At 39.5% G+C, this 14,616-nt stretch overlaps 1 protein-coding gene across 2 annotated transcripts in view; it reads right to left on the reverse strand.

Annotated features, from left to right (window-relative positions):
* Positions 1 to 14,616, reverse strand: part of mtmr2 (myotubularin related protein 2) — a 51,542-nt gene that overhangs the window by 12,202 nt on the left and 24,724 nt on the right. For both annotated transcript variants that reach the window (XR_010004047.1, XM_062974562.1), the window contains exons 3-11: positions 13,983 to 14,058; positions 12,942 to 13,036; positions 11,621 to 11,731; positions 10,816 to 10,917; positions 6,857 to 6,940; positions 3,900 to 4,049; positions 3,116 to 3,304; positions 2,513 to 2,698; positions 296 to 502 (exon numbers count right to left, since the gene is read on the reverse strand). Coding sequence is in view for 1 of the 2 variants with exons in the window: in XM_062974562.1 (XP_062830632.1) it covers positions 296 to 502; positions 2,513 to 2,698; positions 3,116 to 3,304; positions 3,900 to 4,049; positions 6,857 to 6,940; positions 10,816 to 10,917; positions 11,621 to 11,731; positions 12,942 to 13,036; positions 13,983 to 14,058 (1,200 nt within the window). In the remaining variant the exon portion in view is untranslated. The remainder of the gene's footprint in view (positions 1 to 295; positions 503 to 2,512; positions 2,699 to 3,115; positions 3,305 to 3,899; positions 4,050 to 6,856; positions 6,941 to 10,815; positions 10,918 to 11,620; positions 11,732 to 12,941; positions 13,037 to 13,982; positions 14,059 to 14,616) is intronic.

Here is a 14,616-nt window from a genome sequence, read left to right on the forward strand (position 1 = left end):
ATACAAACTACAAGATCAAAACATAGCAAAACAATTATTTAAACCATCTTAAAATGAATGCACAGCCATATCAATTACAGAGCAAAAGTGGAACTGTTCAAATTGCATGGAAGGGGCAGGCTGTGCAACTGTGGATAATAGAACCAGAGTGGAATAAAGTGCTAGGAACCGGGCAGGAATGATTGGGACTGTGCAATAAAGTGCAAGCTGGTTTATTCAAAAGCGCATTGAAACAACTATGTTTTCAAGCCTACAACAGCATTTGTGTTAATCCCTCCAGAGGTCACCAACTCACCAGTTGAAACCTGTGCCCAAAGCTCAGCCATTCCTTCTCCACCAGCACCTCGAAGCCTTGGATAGTCCGGTAGTAGCCGTCCAGCATGATCATGGCAAGAGAGGTGAGCTGGCCGGTCCGATCCCAGCCGTCGCTGCAATGCACCACCACAGAGGTCTTCCCTGATTCCACTTTGTCGGCTATCCGGAGAGCACCAGCAAGAATCAGCTGGGTTAAAAGGGGCATTCTGTGATTGTAATATTCATTATGAACAGGGAAGGATTTCAAGGAAGTCCATGGAACGGCCCATCTGCTTAACAACCACAATTGATTTCTAGCTATTAGAAGCAGTCATACTGAGCCTGGAAATTTTTACCAGGAGGGATTAAGTACTGGGCTGCTGAAACCATACTAATAAAGTCTGATAAACAAAACTGATTGGTGAAGACTAAGGAGGGAGCCTTATTGATGTCTGCTCCCAGACTATAAAACTATCTTCTAAGATTACGTCTCTGCTCTCTTTTTGTTGAAAGGAAAAATCATCTTATTTAACGGGTTGCTGTAAGCTTTCTGGGCTGTATGGCCATGTTCCAAAAGCATTCTTTCCTGATGAATGCATCTAGGCCATGCATCCTCAGAGGTTGTGAGGTCTGTTGAAAATTAGGCAAGTGGGGTTCATATATCTGAGAAATGTCCAGGGTGGGAGAAAGAACTATTGTATGTTTGAGGCAAGTGTGAATGTTGCAATTGGTCACCTTGATTAGCATTGAAAAGCCTTGCAGCTTCAGAGCCTGGTTGTTGCTGTGTGGGAGGATCCTTTGTTTGGGAGATCTTAACTGGCACTTGATTGATGGCAGTCTGGAATTCCTCTGCTTCTGAGTATTGTTCCTTATTTATTGTCCTGATTTTACAGTTTTTTTAAATACTGGTTGCCAGATTTTGTTCATTTTCATGGTTTCCTCCTCTCTGTTGAAATTGTCCACATGTTTGTGGATTTCAATGGCTTCTCTGTGTAGTCTGACATGGTGGTTGCTAGAGTGGTTCAGCATTTATGTTTTCTCAAATAGTATGCTGTGTTCAGGCTGGTTCATCAAGTGCTCTGCTGTGGCTGACTTCCCTGGTTCCACAGATATATAAACCCCACTTGCATAATTTCCAACAGAACTCACAACCTCTGTGGATGCCTGCCATAGATGTGGATGAAACGTCAGGAGAGAATGCTTCTGGAACATGGCCATATAGCCTGGAAAACTCAGCAACCCAGTGATTCTGGCCATGAAAGCCTTTGACAACACATCTTATTTAAATAAGTGTTTGGCTGCCTCAGCGGTGCAATGGATATGCTTTCTCATAACATATTCTAAATTAATATATTTGAGTTGATAATTGTTACTTTTCTTTTTAAAAATCTACTACAGATTATTTTAGTTTTGGGGATTAGGGATGCAGGACCCATGCAATAGTGGAAAAAATATGAATTAAAAACCACTTTTTTAAAAACCTGGGAGAACACTTCTTTAGCAATCTTTAGATTTTCCAGAATTGCACTAAAAGACTTAATAATTCCTAGAAAATTGCCCCTGCTAATAATAATAATAATAATAATAATAATAATAATAATAATAATAATATCACCATCATAATTTTATTTCTTACCCACCTCGCCTCGTGGCTCGAGGTGGGTTACAGCATAATTAAAACACGAAGATTGTAAAAATTCTATAAATACACATATTAAAATCTATTTCTATAAAAATACATATTAAAAAGTATTTCTACAAAATACTTATTAAAATACATACAACAGAGATTAAATGCTAGGAAACTCTAGGTCCTTAAGCGTCACTCTATGGTCAACGTCAATTGAAGTTGACCACAGAGTCTTGTTGGAGGGCCTAGAGATTCTAGAGATAACATATTAATCCAATCCACAAATAATCAAAACAGCAAAAGTTAAACCTGCAAATGTGTAGGGCTAACTGCATTGTTTATGGGTCCCATACGAGATAAAAACAGGGTACAAAATAAATAAATAAATGAAGCCTTTGCCTTTGACTGTGTATGTGTGTGTCTCATTGTATTGTAACAAAGGCCCTGAATGTTTGCCTGTATCTGTTTATACTGTAATCCACTTTGAGTCCCCACGGGGAGAAGGGCAGAATATAAATAAAGTGGTATAATTACTATTCGTAGTAAGAATCCCAAAGGATAGCCACATGCATTCACCACTCAACATACCTTGATATGTTCTAGCCAGTGTGTTGACTCCAAATTAGACAGCCAGTGAGTCTCTTCTATATTGGGATATACAATCTCCTTTAGTTTCCTCAATGACTCTCTCATGACGTGAATATTATGGATGTCCAGAAAGACCAGCTCTATATTCTGATAGGCATCCTCACTTTCATAACCTCCTCCTTTAGCCTGCAAGGGAAGATACACTTTAGATTGTCTCTGTCTAGGAAAGATCCTACTACCCACCCATCCTGTACTGGGTATTAGAAATTTTATGAATTCTGATTAGATTTGTCAGCATTATTGATTTTCTAGCAGAGGATTGGACAATTGTGGGATATGAAGGAGCCACATTAGTCTCCCAGGAGAACTTGAAGAGGTCTTTCCTGGATCTAAAATGGTCCAAAAGGAGGGCAAAATCTGGCCAAACTGTGTGTCCCCCCCCCCTCCCCCAACTTATCCTGGATGGTATTATGGAGGAAGGAAAGCCAACTGTTATGGAAAGCATTTTATAAAAAATATAATTTGACCCCTTGGGATCCCTGCAAATGGGCCACCCTTTGCCTTTTTCTGCTGTAGGAGCTGATAGAGTTGTAATAACCCAACCTTGTTAGCGACGGCATTTACACTTGGCCTGGCATCAAAGATGAATATCTTGTGGGACTGGGCATTGGAGTCCATGATGGACTGCAAATATTTCTCATCTTCTTTGCTCCGTTTGCCGCTCATTCCAACCATGGGCTGGCTGCAGCGAGTGATGGTGGCTTGGCTCTCCGGGTGAATCCAGGACAAGACCTTGCAGAAGAAATAGGAATTGGACACAAAACAAAAGACAGGTGAAATAGCCAAGTTAATTTCAGTGGCAACTGATGGCTTCCATGTTAATGGAGGGGTATATCCACTGTGGGTATTAGACTGACCTTTAAAATATTGCCATCTCCCTTTAAGTATGGAACAGTAGGGTGTTTATAAGTTCAGGCCTCAAGAGTGGACTTTTGTTATCTGCTGGGGTTTGGTTTCAGAACCTGGTTGGATACTAAAAACCCATGGATGCTCAAGTCCCATTATACACAGTGGTGTAGCAAACCTGAATCCTTTATATAAAATGGCAAAACTGTTTGCTTTTGAAAATATTTTCTAAATACCATGGATGACTGAATTTATATAGAGAGAATCTGGATATCGAAGGCAGACTATTTTTTTTTGTTGCTTCCCTTCAAAGACTGAACATTTCTCACTCTGCTCTAGAGCAAGATAATAAGAGAATTTCTACCTTTCCAGAACAAGGTCTGTTTGCAATGTACATTGCATTTTTGCTTTCTCTTTGGCCTTCCTCATCTTAAGACATGAATAAAGTCGACTCAAAGTCACCTTGCTCTGCCATACTTACTGGTATGCGCCCTCTAGTTCGGAAAGCAGCCACTCTCTTCAATTCCTCATCTGGAATATTAGCAGGAACTACAAGAAAGGCAGGGTAGGTATCGCAAAGCTCATATTGCTCATTGACCTTGGTCATTCTCCAGCTTTCATTAGGAATGCCCTGCATTGGAAGAAATGCAGCTGGTTAGAAATTTACTCCTGTACCGGAGGTTAAGAGCAGTAATTACTTTGTTTTAATAGTATATATTTATATATTTTAATATTTACTTGTTATTAATAAATACCTAGAATAAAACTATGCTTAGCACATAAAACAATTAAGACGTAGCAAATAAAATACATATATCCACCTTTATTTCATCTAAACTCCAAATACATCTGATTCTTCCTCTACTAAGTAATGCTATCAAACTTCACATATGGTACATACCTATTAAAAGTTGACTTGCAGCATTCTTACCAAAGGCACAATTAGTACAGTCAGCTATCCACATCCGCAGGTTTAACTTTTGTGGATTTGATTTGGTCAAAGATTTGGTTATTGTTTCCTCTTTAGTCAATTCTAGAATCTCTAGCTTAACTCTATAGTCAACTTCTGGTCATGCTGAAGGACCTAGAATCCCTAGAGAGAACATTTATCTAAGCATTTATAGGCCCTGGCAGATGTTGATCATAGAGTAATGCTTGTGGACTGACAGATTCCTAGGGAGGTGTTCACTCCATTTTTTAAAAAAATTGTATTTCCTCCACTTTCTTGAGGCCTGCACCCTTAATCTGGAGGGCCTACCTTATAGCTATGTGGATTTTCTCATTGCCCTAGTCATTTGGTATGTATTGGTGACCATGAATAAAAGTTACTTTCATTAAGCCTGACCGATATCACAGGGAAAACAGCAACGGGCCCTTCTACACAGGCACTAAAATCGCTTTAACTCAGCTCAAGGTTGAGGTGTTTACAAAACATACACATCCAATGTGAGCTGCAATATGCACTCAGAGGGAAACAGTGTAAAAAAACTCACTGGAAGTTTTGAATCAAGCCACAAAATTTGGTGAGGTGATCAGTGTATATATACAATGCACAGCAGGAATTCAGAAGCAAACTGCAGAGCACTTGTGTGGAAAGGGCTAATGCTGAGGCATTGTGATGACTTATGGGCCATGTAGTCCCGTTCCTAGTACTGTTGTGACAGATGAAGAGGAAAACTTGGGTTTCCCACCGTTTCTGCCAGATTTGGAGCCCTTGCAGCTGCAGGATGTTTGCCCACAAGAAGTCAGACAAACAAGCCTTGAGGAGAAATCTCCCCCATTTTCTCGCCGTCTTTATTATAATCAAGATAGACACGCGCGGGAGGCGACTCGCCGAAGCGCCCGGATAGCTGCCAGACAATTAGATGATTAAGTCTATTTCCCTTGGGAAAGTTTAAGGAGTCCTGCATCTGGACAGTATAGGTTTCGGTTCTTGTTCCCCAGAGGAAGTGTGCTTTGGCGGGAAAACAAGATCCTATATAGATGCTTGGCCACAAAGGATTCCTTGCGGAGTCAATTCGTCAGCTTCGGGAGTAGATTGTGTGTGGACTACGCTACTCCAGTTTCCAGGACCTTGCTCTCGTTCCAGCCCTGCCTTGTTCCCCGGACCTCGCCACGGATTTCGCCACGGACCCTGTTCTTGCTCCTCGCTTCTTGTTGCCTTGAATCAAGCCTTGTTTGCCAAGAATCTAGTTTGCTTCCCAGCCTTGCATCAAGCTCCATGGACTAAAGGACCTTGTCATTTCCCCTCACTTTGCTTGGCAAAGTGGGTGTTTCGGTTATTGGATTACAACTTTGGACTTTAATATCTCATATTGGACATTGTTTTCCTGGACTATATTTGACCTTTCCTGAAAGGTCTACTTCTGAACTATATTCTACACTTGTTTTTATTAACCTTATATATTTCCTCAATAAAGATATTAGATAGATTCTGGCCTCTGTGTATGGTTATTGGTGCTCTGCAGCCTGGGTCCTGACAGGCATTCAGAGAAAGAACCCAGATACACACTTGAGTCGAAAAGTAAACAAGCACATTTCCTCGAAAAGGAAACTGCAGCATTCCATGGGAATAATCACTTTCCCTTTCTTGCTTTGCCCTTAATTGGGCTAGCACTGATTCTCATCAGATAGACTGCTTCTTTTCAGCACATCCTGCCAGAGGAGGTAGGAATAAAAATTATCCCTTGGATTGGATTGATTTGCAATCAGCGGATCTTTGTGACCAGCATTGCAGCTTTCATCCGTATTGTGAGGTGCCTGTGTAGGCACTCCATATCGAACTGATTCTCTTTCATCCATGTCCTGACCAGATTAAATGGCTGTGTCGAAGCAGCCAAAGGCAAACTGAATTAATTATACAGCTTAGAGCTAACCTAAGTAACTGTAAGCTTCTTCAAATGTTTTGGAAGTGTCTCTAAAGCCCAGAATGGATTTGCTCCCATACTGAAACAAAGTCACAAGCCACCAGAGCTCATAGAGTGTTAGTGACAAATATTTTTATGGGGTTGCTGCAGGTCATTTATAAACATTTCTCCAACATCTGCTACTATAACTATTCAAGTTTTGGGGTTGTTTGACTGTTAATTTTGTGAGCCGGGATTATCTGTCTTACATGATAGAAAGGATAACAGCCTGGTACTAGAGTTAAGCCGAAAGGACCCCTTACTCTTTCCTGGAGTCTCACTGTCCACAAATGTACACATTGCTAATATCCCTCATGCTAAAGATTTCCCACCTGCATTCTAGAATATTTATCACCATCATAAACTGGCCTCAACAGACATACAGAGAAAAGTGTGTTGATTTTGCATAAAGATCATAGACTTCTGAACTCTGAAAAAAGAATTTGAGATTATTCAATAGGATCCATGATTGGAAAGAATAAAGTTTGCTAGAGAGAGACAAGTGCAACCTGAAATGGATAGAAGCTCTTACCTGTCTTCTGTACTCCAAAACAGGATCATAAACCTTCCAACCATTTTCTGGGAAAACCTCTTTGTATTCAAATGCAAAAAGAGACTTTAAAACAAAAGAGAGGGAAGAGACCATTCAACTCTTTTCAACCAAGTTTCCATTTTATCTGGCATCTCAAATAACAATTTTCATGTAGTCTTTTTGTTTCTATAACACTGGAGCATGAAAGAAACGCAGAGCATTTCAGAAATCTGTCTTTGTACATTGTAATTAACACATCAATGTATGTGTCCCTGTCTTCCTTTGTTCTCGGATCTATTACCTACAAGATCCCGACGGGAATAAAGTTGAAAGTGCCGCCTGAAGACAGAATAATTTGGAAAGAATTCTAGTGCAACAGCGTAAACATAGAAGATGTATTAGAAACAAATATCATGCAGACGTTACTCTTTTGAGCACATAGGTTTACATCGGTGTACCTGTATCGTTTGTCACTTCAAAATAGCCATGACATGCTTGATGTCTGAATTTTGTACAGATCCTCCAGTCCCCTTTAGCTATGTAGAACTTACAACTAATGTTTGGTCTGCACTAGTCAAAACCTATATATACTTATGTATCAGTCGACCGTGTGTATATTTCAAGGGCAAAGCCTTGGGGCCAAAAATTATGGATTTTTACATGGACCCGTGGATAAGTCAAGGAGAGTGGAAACCAACAAGGCTGTCTCAGAGTGTAAGCCCTCTTACTCACTGCTGTCATTTCCTCACCCAAGCATTCAAACAAGCCAGAAGCAGCACCATAGTGGAGAGAGTAACAGGGGTCAGTACTACCTTTAGGTCTTCCAGGATGGACTAAGCCAGGCTTGGAAACTTCAGCCCTCCAGTTGTTTTGGACTAACTCCCACAATTACCTAACAGTAGGTTGTTAGGAATTGTGGGAGTTGAAATTCAAAATACCTGGAGGGGCGAAGTTTGCCCAGGCCTGGATTAAGTTCTCGCCTTTTGACAATCTGGGGATACTTCCTTTTTTATTAGAGTCAAGATACAGTACTCACATTGATGTGTAGATACGTTGACCCAGGTGTTTTGAGTTGACTTTTTAACTAAAATTTCTAAGCTTATGCATGAGTATATAGGGTACTTTCAGTTTGTATCCTGTGATTTTAAGCGTTGACCCAGCTTCACCCCACTTTAGACAAAGTTGTGTGACACAGTTTCTAGAAAGCTCTGGAGTATCCCACATCTTTGAGAAAGTTGGTACAGCTGTATCGGGACCAGCTCATTCTGATCCATTGTCCAGACAGGGCACCTGCGTGATCAGCTTTTTCCTGCAAATGTACAGGGAAAGGGGATAGATCATGCCCATATTGCTCCTACTGCCACTGCTAGCTGGCCACAGAGCTCAATTTTGTTGTTGGCTGGTTTTTAATAATAATAATAATAATAATAATAATAATAATAATAATAATAATAATATCTTGAAGAAAAAAACATCTTGCCAGATGAACAGAAAGGCAACAAACGGAAAAGCAGGGGCACAAAAGACCAGTTATGAATTGACAAAATGATTCTGGAGAACTGTAAAAGCCAAAAAGCTAATCTTCACATGATGTGGATTGTCTGCAAAAAGGCCTTTGACTCACTCCCAAACAGCTGGATCATCAAGTGCCTGGACGCCATCGGGATTAGTAAAAACGTTGGCACTTTTATTGAAAACATGATGGAGCACTGGAAAACTGAACTGTTTGTTGGAAATGAAAGCTATGGACTTGTCAACATCAGAAGAGGAATTTTCCAGAGAGACTCATTATTGCCTCTGCTTTTCATTATTACCATGATCCCTCTGTCAACAAACACAAAAAACAAATCTCGGCTATCAAACATCTAAGAAATCTCACAATATATACGGAATCCAGCATATCTATCTGGTTTGCTGTGTCATACAATATCGTTGTGTCAATAATAATATAGTTATGCTTATTTAATAATATAATTATATTTGATTAATGTTTTAAAATGTTAACAAATTACTTTAAAGGTATCTCGGTGTTTACATTCGTGAGTTAATTTTTAATAGCTCAACATTAATGCATTGACTATAATGCACCCAGCACCATCCAAGACAGCCAAAGAATACCTTAAGATCATGATGGGGAGGGAGGGGGAGGGGGAGGGGGAGGGGGAGGGGGAGGGGGAGGGGGAGGGGGAGGGGGAGGGGGAGGGGGGCTAGTAGGGTGTATCTAGATGCTGTTTTAAGTTTTAATATATCAATGGTTTTAAATTGTGTTTATATGTTTATTGTTTCTATTATTTTATGTTTTTTTATTTTCTTTGTATAATGAGGCATTGAATTTTTGCCTAAATGTATATTGTATGCCGCTCTGAGTCCCCTACGGGGTGAGAAGAGCGGGATAGAAATGAAGTTAATAATAATAATAATAATATAACACTAACATTTCTGAACACTAGCTTTTGGCAAAGTATATTCTCTTTAATGTGTTGTCAATGTACCTTACAACCTCTGAGGATGCCTGCCATAGATGTGGGCGAAACATCAGAAGAGAATACTTCTTGAACATGGCCATACAGCACCAAAAACACACAACCCTATATTCTGTTTTTTACATTGAAGAAGAGCAGAAAATCCACATGAGTAGTTGGAGCTGTTTGCTCTAGCACAGATGTTGTTCTTTTGAAATATGTACTTGTCAGAGGAAGGGCTGACCCAATACATATGTGGTAAAGCATTTAAATATTCAATCCTTCTCCAACCTGCTTTCTCTAAGAATGGAACAGTACAGAACTGACTGTTGTTTTATCTCTCAAAGTATAACAACACTATGCAGAGATAGTAGTTTGATTCCACTTAAGATGTCATGGTTCCATTTTACGGACTCATGAGATGTGTAATTTAGTGTGGTACTTTGAATCTTCTGCTGGAGAGCTGTAGTTCACTTCTCTGAACTCTCTCACAAAGGATTCTAAATGCCTTGCCAATGTACAAAGCCTAGGGAGGCCGTATACACAACTGGAATGCAGTCTGACTCCTATATCTTGGGTCCTACATTCCAAAGACAACAGCAAACCTTATGCATATCATAGAATTGCATAGGAGGACCTATAAAATGCCTATTGAATATACTTCTCTAGCATTTCTAGGTTCTCCTGCACAACTCCATGTGATCTTCTGATAGAAATGCATTACAGAATTGCACTGGAGACCTAGAAAATTATAGATAAAACCTCTCTCTCATGACTTGGCCCTCCTACATAACTGTGATCATGTTTGGGTGGAAGTATACTATAGAATTGCACTAGAGGATCTAGAAAAAAGCCTACAGAGAAAACTTGTCTATCATTTCTTGGCCCTCTAGCATGGCTTTATGGGTGGAAGCATACCATACAATGGCACTGAAGGACATAAAAAAAGCCTAAACATAGCCTAGTTTTTGCAAATACAGTACAGTCTCACTTATCCAAGCTAAATGGGCCGGCAGAAGCTTGGATAAGCAAATATCTTGGATAATAAAGAAAAGCCTATTAAACATCAAATTAAGGAAAAGCCTATTAAACATCAAATTAGGTTATGATTTTACAAATTAAGCACCAAAACATCATGTTTTACAACAAATTTGACAGAAAAAGCAGTTCAATACGCAGTAATGTTATGTGGCAATTACTGTATTTACGAATTTAGCACCAAAATATCACGATATATTGAAAACATTGACTACAAAAATGGCTTGGATAATCCAGAAACTTGGATAAGTGAGGCTTGGATAAGTGAGACTCTACTGTACATGGATTTGTAGTTTGATAGGCACTTGAATGCTCTGATTGAGAATTCTAACATGATGGAGTCATCACAACTAACTTTGAGTTTAAATGCTGTTGCTAGCACCTGACTTCCATCCTACAATTTAAAAAATCTATAACTTGCAATACTATGTAATATTAAGAATAGCAGAAAAGACTTACTAAATGGTTTGACACTGGAAATGCATATTTTGTCAAGTTCTCAAATATGGCTCTTCTTGTGCGCCCCTCAGGCCTATGTGCAAAACGTAGGTTCCGGACATCCTGCAAAACATTGGGTAAAACTCAGGCTTGCTGTAAAATTGGCACAACACAATACTGATTTATCTGCCAAGGGAATGTTGCCCATCTGCCATAAATAATGATATAAATATTTGACTATTTCATCCTTGCATAGTAAGGACAAATACTACCCACGGTTTTCTCCTCACATCACTGAAATATTTCAGGAAATTACTCCGTGCAGAAATACACATTAATGTTTTGAATGAAAATTGTTAGGTTTTGTCTAAAAAAACTCTACATGATGGTTGCATTTACTGTTCCATTAACACAGAAGAGACCATTCATCATGCCTGACTTCTGTAATGGTGGTTTGAGTTCTACTATCAAGCCAATGAAGAAGAATGTACATATATCAATTAATTTTAGTACAGTACGGCCCCTGGATAATAGCGAACCCTATTGAAATGAACAACTTCTACCAGTAGTTACCATAGAGTCACCCTGGAGCACCTAGAAAATTCCTAAAGTAGTATCCTGAGTAGGAATTTTCTAGCTATACCTGTGTAACTGTATGGTAACTTCCAACAGAATCATCTGCTGAACCTAGAAAATAAAAGAGATGACTTTTTTTCCAGATGTGAGTAGGGGAAACCATGGGAATGGGGTTATACTGTAATATAATTTAGACCACTATTGCAGATCACTCTTGCTACATCATTTCACCAAGTTTAGACCACTTTACCTTGCACACAATCTCCAAACCATATGAATTTTCCCCACGGCTAGATGCTCCTCCAATTTTCTCAACTCTGTTGATCACTCCTAGGGGTGCATCGAGAACAAAAGGAGGGTCCTAGAGAAGAGAATAGTTTATTAATGAAAAGTCTAAAAGAAAGGCCTACTACTGCATTGTACAGAGCTTGGCATAGCCAAGAACTCAAGACTTTAGACATGGTTAGTTGTGCAATAACTAGCTATGCATGAACATAAGAAGCAATACTGTACCAAGTCTGATCATTGATTCATCTACTCTAGTGCTGTGTATTCTGAGTGTGACTCTTCAGCATCTCAGGCATACCAATTTGTGAATTAGAATCTCCCAGCCAAGTGAGAGATTTTAGGAGTTGTAATCCAGTAAACCATCTTCTCAAGATTTTCTGAAGCATAGGTACTTCCTCATAATCACTACAGGCAACCCTTTTACTTCAAATAATTTGAATTTTGGTTCTTCTGCATGTGCTCTGAGCTATGGGTCCCTCCCCAACAGGAACTTGAAATAATAGGTAAGAAAGAGAGCTTGCATGGTTTCAGTGATTAAGTAGGGTCATGTCTACATGGGCCAAATAAAATGAACCCACCTTGATTCCACTACAAGCAGTCCACATGATGTATGGGTAGTTCTGCAGCAGAAGTGCATTTATTTATTTATTTAATATACCAGCCTTGCTGGAAATGTCGATTCTTGTGATCACTTTATTAGGAACTGTGTGATTTTTTTAAAAAAATACCCCCACCAGAAATCCTAAATCCAGCCATAAAATTCACTGCATCCCTCCTGTGCATAAACCAAGCATGGGAAGGAACCAAATGCTAAATACAGAGTGCAAATGTAAATAGGGCTCAAGCTGGAGCAGTCAGAATAAGAAACCGGTTGCATAGTCCAGATGGAAGGTAAATGAATGTCCCCCCGCCCAGCAGTGAAAGCAAATCAGAATGTGGATTATAGAGATCCGGTGGCTCTGTGTGGATTCCTTTGCAGCTTGCAGTTGCATTGTATGGTGTCTGTGTAGGCACTTTGGTGCAAATCAGATCTCTATTATCCCCATTCTGATTTGGATTAATTGTCTGTGTAGGAGGGCCCTTAGACTCTAAAAGACCAAAGTTAAAATTCCCATTCTGCCATGGAAGCCTACTGAGTGAAGAATGCAATGGCAAACCTTTGCCAAGAAAACACTGTGATAGGTTTGCTTTAGGGTAGCTACTAATCAGAAATCACCACAAGGCACAAAATGACAACAAAAACAGAGAAAGGAGGAGGAAAGAAAAAATAAATTATGTCTTACCCTTTCCATGCTTTTAAAATATAGTCTGTAATTTGTGACTGTCAGGGTTCCTCTAATAGCACCAGTAAATGGGCAGATATGAGTAACATCTTTTGCTAGAAAAGAAAATGGTAACACATTATAAATGATTATAATTGGGACTACTTATATGAGGCTTGAAATCCTTCTGATATGAGACAAATATAATGGTTATGGAAAAGGCACACTTTAGCTGTGGATTTTCTGGCCTTGGCAGAAAGTTGGACTAGATGATCCTTGGGAACCCTGCCAACATTACAGCTGTCTGATTCTATGACAATCTTAAATCCCTTTACTAAGTGAGGACAGCAGTGAGGTGAACAGTGAATAAAGAATAATGATTGATTTCTTTAGACATCAGGTTAAAAATAGGCATGAAGAGTTCATTTACACTACAGTTTGACACCACTTTAACCGGTATGGCTGAATGCTTATAGAATCATGAAGTTATAGTTTTACAAGTTTTTTAGCCTTCTCTTACAAAGAGTTCTGGTGTCACATGAAACTACAAATGTCAGGATCACACAGCACTGAGCCAGAGGAATTAAAGTGGTATCAAACTGCATTAATTGTACAGTGTAGATTCACTGGAAGTTTAATGATTTCAAAAACAGATTTGATGAAGTGCTTTGAAATAATTTTTCTCAGCCATCATGGTAATTGCAGGGTGGGGGATGTGTCTTAAAACCTTTAAGACCAACACATCTGGAGAATGTTAGGTTGAGGAAGCCTCTTCTATGTAATTTCTTTGCAAATCAAGCAGAATGATCCCCACCTTGTACACCATCGGCACTAGGGAGGTAAATCTGATCTGGTTTTGCAATACACATCCCAGTTTTTATCTGTGAAATGTTGGAGGGTCTGAGATGCTAATATCAATCACCAAATTACACAAAAGGGCAGCTTCTTGAAGCCTCAGATGATAATCTGGGGCAGATTCACCACCCCACTGGCAGGTAAACCACCAGCCATCTCTACAACTCAGAATTATTCATTCTGGAAAAGAGAAATCTCTGCACATACCCATGTCCTTTATGTTTTCTCCTGGTAGCAAAGGGGGCTCTTCCATTTCGGCCAATTTATTAGATTCTCGGAGGACCTAAGACAGAAACCACACACTTAACACAAGCTACTTTGATAGTTCATTTTAAAATTTATTTGTGGTTTTTCACTTTCACGAGGATACTGTGCCCTAATTGCAGAAAAAGTGGAAATCTGGCTGTATTTCGTTTTGGACTTTTCACAAGATCGTGGAAACATGTCCAGCCTCTACCAATCACTAGAACTGTTTTAGTTTAAGACTGCAATCTGATTTTGCTCCCAAACTGGACCATCCCATTTTATGATTCACACAAAGGATTTACCCAATTTCCTAAATGAATTTCTCAGCAGGAAGGCAATGAAAACCTCAAAACGAATGCACTAACCAAAACCTTGCTGTATTACAGTGAAGGGAGTGTAGTTTCCCTGGGGATTATATAAACAGATGTGGTGAATAACTCAAGTTAGATCAATTGAAGCCGAGGGGAAAAGAATCACTAATCCAACAGAAAAGCCACACATCTTAATCTTTGGGGTTTCATGAGTGAAAATATAGTGGGGGTGGGGGCACAAAGTAGAAACACCACAAGCAGATGGGGTTGTTTTACAGCGATGT

The sequence above is a fragment of the Anolis carolinensis genome, chromosome 3 (genome assembly GCF_035594765.1).
Source record: "Anolis carolinensis isolate JA03-04 chromosome 3, rAnoCar3.1.pri, whole genome shotgun sequence".
Classification (NCBI taxonomy): Eukaryota; Metazoa; Chordata; class Lepidosauria; order Squamata; family Dactyloidae; genus Anolis; species Anolis carolinensis.